The sequence below is a fragment of the Capsicum annuum genome, chromosome 6 (genome assembly GCF_002878395.1).
Source record: "Capsicum annuum cultivar UCD-10X-F1 chromosome 6, UCD10Xv1.1, whole genome shotgun sequence".
NCBI lineage: Eukaryota > Viridiplantae > Streptophyta > Magnoliopsida > Solanales > Solanaceae > Capsicum > Capsicum annuum.
Window position 1 is genome coordinate 60,487,711 of NC_061116.1, and position 7,954 is coordinate 60,495,664.

Sequence of the window (7,954 nt, forward strand, 5' to 3'; positions counted from 1 at the left end):
CTAATAAACACGCCTATTTTTTAATTTATTTTTATTTTTGTGTCACACCAGCTTTCAGGGTGGAAAAAAAATTCACTTTCAAATAGAATATGTGTGTAATAGGTGTCATAATAGTTTGAGTGTGTCATCGACTTTTTGAGACAAGTTCAAGGTGTATTTGATGATTCTTCTTTTAAATTAAATAGCTAAAAGTAACATACATAGATGGAGGATATAAAATCAAATCCTTCCAAAGTGTAATTACATAGACAATAAATAAATTAAACTACCTAACCTAGTACATATGCACGCAAAGGTTAACCATTCCATGAAAAGAAAATAGGAAACCATAAGACAAGACGATGAACATTTTGCTAAAAGGATTACCAATAATATATACTAACTCCTAATGAATTATTTGGTCAGGCTAACTTCAATTAGACTTGTTATATTAAATATCTAATGTCACACACCACTGTCATCCAAAACAAAAAAATTCTGATATCACAATAATCAGGGTAAACCTAATGATAAATTAATCAGTATCAATTATATTGAGGTGGAATTATCAACTAAATAAATCTATGTAGATTATTTGGTCAAAGTCACAGACATATTGACATAACAAAAATGTTGGTCACAGTGCTCGATAGAATAATCCAATAATTGGTCTCTAGGTAGGGTATTTGGTCCACACGAGTGTGAACTAATTAATTAGTAGGTGGGGAGGTGGCAGGTTGGTTAAAATTTACACGCATTCGGCGTATACATTAAGCCAATACATGCATGATATGTATTTGGATTTAGTGTTCATTTTACTTTATCATGATTAATTAAAAAGTATTTTAGTTCATTTAATCACTTAATCATGATAAAGAACAATAATTTGATGTATATATCGGTGCGTGTAAGTTTTTACTTGGAGGTTTGTAGAAATAGAATCAGTACACACATGGAAGATTAATGAAACTGGCCGGTGAGATCTGCTTATATTATCTCTTTAATTTGTATAATTATGAACAATTAAGAATCTTGACATCAAAGGACCCCCTTCAATATTTTCCAGAACGTACAGCCTAACAAACATATCTCTCTTCCTTTTTTTTTGTTCTATTTAATCAGTTCCTGTATTTAAGGCTGATTAATTATTGGTATTAATGGATAATTTCCATTCAATGTTTCCTTTACAACAAGATGATGATGCTAATGATTCCCATCGACAGCTCTTTTTTCCACATCATGAGCCATATACCAACCCTTCTAATTTCATATACCAAGAAGATCTGGTTACTGATTTTACTCCCTTTGACTCATTGGAGTTGGGGGACAACAATCTTAGGTTTAACAACAACAACAATCAGAGAGGCAATAGGCTACAAAAATGGTCCGTTGCGTCTACTGAAGAAAATAAACAAAAGAAAGTGATGCATAGAGAAACCGAACGGCAAAGAAGGCAAGAAATGTCTACTCTTTATGCTTGTCTTCGACAACAGCTTCCCCTTGAAAATATTAAGGTCTGTTTTCCTTTTTTCTTTAGGTTTCCCTAACTTGTTCTCCCAAAAATCCACATTTACTTTTCTTTTTTTATGAATTTCTCATGATCCGATCAACCTTCTCATTCCATTTATGAATTATTTAGCCTATATACACAAACAGTAAAAAAGAATTTTTCTATAAATTACTGTATTTTTACATGTTATTACGGGTAATTAACACACTTTTTATTACATTTACCTAAAAAAGTTAGATGTTGAAATCATTCAGGGAAAGCGTTCCACATCAGACCACATACTTGTGGCAGCGAATTACATAGAACAACTGCAGAAGAATGTCAAGCATTTGGAAGAAAGGAGAGAAAAGTTAAAGAAGGAGTCAATTGGTTTAAGTAATCTTGATTATCCCAAAAGTGGAAGCTCATCTACTAGTAGCTCCTCGCCTGCAACTATTGTGACAGTGAAGGAATGCTTGGATGGCATGGAAATTTTAGTCAATTGTTGTCTCAAGAATGAAGGGTTCCGCCTTTCTAGGGTTCTTCAAGTATTACTTCAGGAAGGGCTTAGCATAGTAAACTGCAGCTGCACCAAAACAAATAGTAAAAGTGTACTTCACACTATTCGAACCGAGGTATAAATCCAGCAGAAAATTGATAATACTCATGACTTCTTTTCATTAGATATATATAAGACGGATGAAATAAGAAATTTTAACGAGAGGATTCAAAAAATGTTTGGTAGTTAAACCTGCTAGCTAAAGGAGCTTTGAGCAATCGTTGCCTTCATTTTGATCTTCCGTTCCCTTATTTTAAGGAGATTCAGTAGTATATATTTGCACGTAGCATGACTTTCGAATGAAGAGGTTCCAATTAAATCCTTTCCATATGATGTAGCTCCGTCCCTAAAATCATATACTCCATAGTAAAATTTATCTTTTAGTAGTACTTAACTGCTATGTTGCTTAGACTTTTAAAAATATTGAAATGCACCATAGTTGGAGGATTCAAATATGAAAGAGTTCTGATCAACGTACATAGATAGCTTTGTACTAATTGTGAAAGATCAATATCAATTTCATTTGTTTTGTAATTCTTGCAGGTTTCCACAGATCGGATAAGGATTAATGCGGACTCTATCCAACAAAAACTCACAGATATTATTCATTCTGATGATACAAGTTTCAAGTGACTTTTAACTATAGGATATTAATGCTGCGTGAGACGCGAATATACATTCCTCGCCGCCTCAGGTTTATGCGTCATCAGTGAAATCTTTAATTTTGCTTTCACTCTTTTAGCTTTTTCGGAATGAAGCTGATTTGAATAGACTGAAATGGATAGCGAGGATTCAGATAGCCTGCCTCCGAGTAAAGCATTGTTGATGTTCTTTTCTGACCTCTTTCAGTTCAGTTTTTCCCTAATGTATGTACAAGATATAATAAAAGTTGTACTAAGTTTCTGGCATTTGAATTCAAGGATATTCGAGGCATTTTTTTGGTTTATTTTGAAGTGTGCTTCAGCCACACCTTGGGGTGTGATTAGGTTAGTCATGCAATAAAATTTTAGCTCAGTATTTTTTACTTTTTTTTTTTTGAAGTCCTCGAGTTCATTATAGCTTCTTGTTTTTAACATCAGGAACTTGTAATCCCTGGTGTATGTAACATGACTAAAAGACTTAATTCAATTAGTTCTAAAGTTTTGTTTTTAGTAAGTACTATTTACCGAGTCAAGTTTGCTAGATGTACATTGCTGTGTATGGATCTATTGAACAAAGCATGAAGATGACCAAATGATCCCCATTTTGTGGAGTCTTGAGAGGAAGTTTGTACGTACTCGTAATTTTATCTTCCTATCTACATTTTAGACATCCAAAATTTTGTAGAGCTCCATAGATAAGGCCAATCTCTATTAGAGTTTTGGAGGCTACTTTGTCCTAAATTCTAGCTCACACTTATATATTCGTTTGGTTGGGAAAGAGTTATCCCGGGATAATTAATCCCGGGATTAGTTATCCCGGAATAACTCGGGATTGGTTATCCCACCATGTATATGAGATAACTTATCCCATCGATATGTGTAAATGGGGGGATAAATAATCCCGGCTATAGCTACTACTTCAAACCAAACATGGGATAAAATAATACTCCACTTCATTTTATCTCGGGACTATTTATCCCTATACCTCACACCAAACGGCCCAGGTAATATAATCATTAAAGCGACATCTCAAATATCCCACGAAATCTTGTGTATTCATTGCGAGATCAAGATATGATCAAACTCTTCTTGACTATCAAATGCTTCAAGAAGATACACAAAATCCTTATTTATGAAAATCAATTAAACTCCAAGGAGGTTCCCATTGTCGGATATTTTATGGTAGGCAGAGTCGATTTCTCATAACTTAAATTATTTATTACAAAGTAAAGACCTGCTGCGGTCTTACAATTACACTCCTAGCAACTCTCTTTGTTGGTTTCTCTTATTCTTCACTTGTTGCTTGTTTCAGCAATACTCTTTCCTTGAGCACTCACTCTTTTTCTTGAGTTCACCTATTGTTGAGCACACACTCTTGCTACTTGAGCATACTTATTTAAGCACTCCTATTTTGAGCATACTTACAACTCACATGGTAACCTCTATTTATAGGTGGCGGTGATGGAAAAGTCTAGCTATGGTATTTACTACTCTATTCTAGCTAGAATGTTTCTCCAATCATATAATTCTAGATCTATCATTTCTAAAATATTTCGACACTTTTGTTTCTAGAGCACTCATTCTAAAGATTTTCCTTCTATTCTCTACATGAACTTTTATATATTCTAGATTTTTTTTTTTTGGAGTGACTTGGATATTAATTAAGTTGGTGATGAATTCTTAACATCCATCTTTCCAATCGAGAAACTCACTGCTTTGGTTCTCGAATCACAGAGATAATCAGAAAAGAAAAGTCAAAGAAACTCATTGAAGTGTAGTCACATTATTTATCGATAAAATTATGATTTTTCATATTTTTTTTAATTGCAAGTCATTTTTTATCACATTAAAAGTTGTTGCAAACAACCATACACTACTATCTTTCTGTCACTAAAATTACTTTCGTAGTCATTTCTATTAAGATTTTTTGTGTTGATTTTCTTAGCAAATTTAAGTTTTGCTTTTCTTAAAAGAAAAATAAAAGTAATATCATAATTACTTTTACTTTTACTCGAAGAAAAATATAAAACTTTTTCATATTTGACAAACCTTTTTCTTGGAGAAAAGGTTTTGAAACTCTGTAAGTAGAAGACTCCCTTCTCATACCATAACACAGTATCATTCACAATGTAGTCATTTAAGAGTCTTGTTTAGGGGGAGATATTCTCCCAACAGTTTTATATATTTTTTATTATTAGTTTTCATGTGTAGGTCAATTGGCCAAATTATATCAATAATATTAAGTTTTAGTATATTTTTATTTGTCATCTGAATTATCACCGTCTTGGTTTGCAAACTCTAAGCTTTCGCATGATGCCCTCTCGATTTTAAGCCCAACAAGTGATATCAGATCCTACGACCCAATTGTTTGGTGAAATGAGATTAAAAAGGTTCAAAACGGTTTCAAATCAAGCTGCAACCAGTTTGACGATAATGATGTTTTTGTCTAACTACATGTGGAGAAGATATTTCAATCATATTTTCAACAATCCTGTAGTTACATATTTGAAAATAAAGCTTACTTTTTAACCCTACAAAAGGCTCCAATATTTTTAACCCGAAAGGGCTGATATATTTTTCTTAACCCAAAAACTCCATTTTAAGCATGCCACACAGCAGTGATGAAGACGATGTGAAGAAGGCGGATCAAGTCAAGAAAATCAAGTCAAAAAGGGGAGATTTGCTTAGGCTTTTTGTCATGATTTTCTTACCAAAGTTAAATTTTACTTTTCTTGAAAGAAAAATAAAAGTAATACCATAATTACTTTTACTTTTTTTTGAAAGAAAAATATAAAACTTTTTCAAATTTGACAAACCTTTTTTCTTGGAGGAAAGGTTTTGGAACTCTATAAATAGAAGACTCCCCTTCTCATAACACAATACAGTAGCATCTACAATGTAATCATTTAAGAGTCTTGTTCAGGGGAGATATTCTCCCAACAATTTTATATATTTTTTATTATTAGTTTTCATGTGTAGGTCAATTGGCCAAACTATATCAATAATATTAAGTTTTAGTATATTTTTATTTGTCATCTGGATTATCACCGTCTTGGTTTGCAAACTCTAACCTTTCGCATAACGCCCTCTCGATTTCGAATCAAAAATTTGAGCAGAATTTTTTCCATGAGATCTTTGAAATAGTACACCGTTGAAACATGGAAATGATGTAAATCATCTATCTTTGATACTCATACAATTATGGTCAAGATCTACTAGCATTTTATGCTCAAACTTTTTCTAGAGTTTCTAGCTATACCCCATCACCTTGCTAGTTGCTACTTAATTTACTTAAAGCAAGGAAATGAAAACCTGATGGACATCTAGGAAATCATATACAATGTTTGTTATAGTGTGTGACCGTCTCATGTTATAATTTAAGACGTTAGAAAAAATAAATTTTTATTCAGAGAAATTATTTAATTATGTCTCAACATGTCTACTCACGTGTGAGTTTTATATATTACTTCTTTTTCATCGGTTAACTGATCAATCTAATAGTTCTAGTCATTGACATAAATAATAGCACCTATATTTGTCCATTTGCATGGAGCACAGAAATTAAAATGGTGCATTCTTGATAGTTGGCTTTGAATTTAAAGTACACATTGGTCCAGTGGGTACAGTCAATTGTGAAATTTTGTACTTCTAGTAGTGATTTTCAAATGATTAAAACATTGTGAACTTCTTAAATTAGTGGATGGTAAATTCGTCGTTTTGCACTGATCATACATTTTGAATTAATTCTCTTTCCATGCTAACCATATTGGCAAGATTTGACCTAATTTTGTGATTATCCAGAAAAGAGAAACAAAAATGGAATAGTAGGCTCAAAATGGTTCTAAAGAATTTAGTTCTATCAGACGGTATATCTTTTGCTAATCTTCCCATAAACAGACTGATAACTTTTTAATTTATATTTATTTATCTGTTGCGTTTTCGGTATTATCTTTTAATCTTATGTAATGACTCGGAGAAAATGACACATATGGCTCTTATATTTGGTATAGTAGGTTCAAAATGATCTCAAAAATATACTTTAAGCATTTTTTTTCCCTTTACGTTGGTTTTCCTCAAATATTTAACAAATTTTAACTATTAAATTTTATGGAGACTATGAAAGTTAAAAAAAAAAAAAAAGATTTAATCAGAAACAATAGGAAAAATCCCGTCATTCTCCAAAATCGCAAAACCAATGTACAACAAAATAGATTTTTTTTTTTTCTTATAAAAAGTAGCAGAAACCACACATAAAAAACTGTACTAAACTCTAAAATAGAATAACAAAAATTTCAAAAACCGCACCTCCATATCTAAGTTCTTGTGGATTCTCCCTTACCCAAACAATTCTTGATAAATCTAATACCCAGAATTTATTAAATATTTACCCAAAGCCAAATGATATTCACTTTTGACAATTCTGAAATATTAACTATAGAAAAGTTGAAGCTGTAAAAAAATTATTCCAGCATGCAAGTATCCTGTATCAATCAAGAAATATTAGTAAAAAATATGTAACTCAATAAGCCTCTATTGATAATTTGGATTAAATGTTCCACAATTATAGATGAAAGATTGAGTGTGTTACATGAATTGAAGACAATTTTAAGCACATGCTTCACGTCAAACTTATGGGGTTTTAAAAAATCCTAAATATGAACTAGCCGTTAGAGTAACAGTGTGATTCCTTTTAAAAAAAAATAGAATTACTGTACCATTTTTGCTGAATTTTCAGTGGCACTGCCGACAAAAAGACGAATAAACTATTTTGAACAACTATTTATCAAATCTTGCTTCACTTCAAAGCTATAAGTCAATTGGACAGATACTCCAAGAATTTGAAAATGCACACGTATACATATACTTATATATAGGAGCCCGTGCTCACGGATGGCAATGGGGGCAGGCGGTGTGGGTGTAGTACGGGTTCTTTCTAAACTCGTGAATTTAAAAATTGCCTCGCACCGCCTCAAATCACCTTTGAAGCCCTATAAATCCATCCGCTACTCATATTTGTGCATATCTGCACCTCACTGTTGGATTCAAAATCGAGAGGGCGTCATGCGAAAGCTATAGTTTGCAAACCAAGACGGTGATAACTCAGATAACAAATAAAAATATACTAAAAAGACTTATTATTGTTATGATTCGGTCAAACGACCTACGTATGAAAAACTAATAATGAAAAACATAAAACTTATTGGATGAAATTTCTCTCTAAACAAGACTCTTTAATAAAACAGTGGAGCTCATGTGTTAAAAATATATGCACGAGTTGAAAGGAGC

General features: G+C 32.3%; 1 protein-coding gene across 1 annotated transcript; it reads left to right on the forward strand.

The window, feature by feature from the left end:
* The first annotated feature begins 952 nt into the window (after positions 1 to 952).
* On the forward strand, positions 953 to 3,185 carry LOC107875057 (transcription factor bHLH36). The gene is made up of 3 exons (XM_016721706.2): positions 953 to 1,493; positions 1,744 to 2,103; positions 2,571 to 3,185. Exons 1-3 carry the CDS (start codon positions 1,137 to 1,139, stop codon positions 2,658 to 2,660), a joined length of 807 nt encoding a protein of 268 aa, XP_016577192.2. The 5' UTR covers positions 953 to 1,136; the 3' UTR covers positions 2,661 to 3,185.
* The last annotated feature ends 4,769 nt before the right edge of the window (positions 3,186 to 7,954 follow it).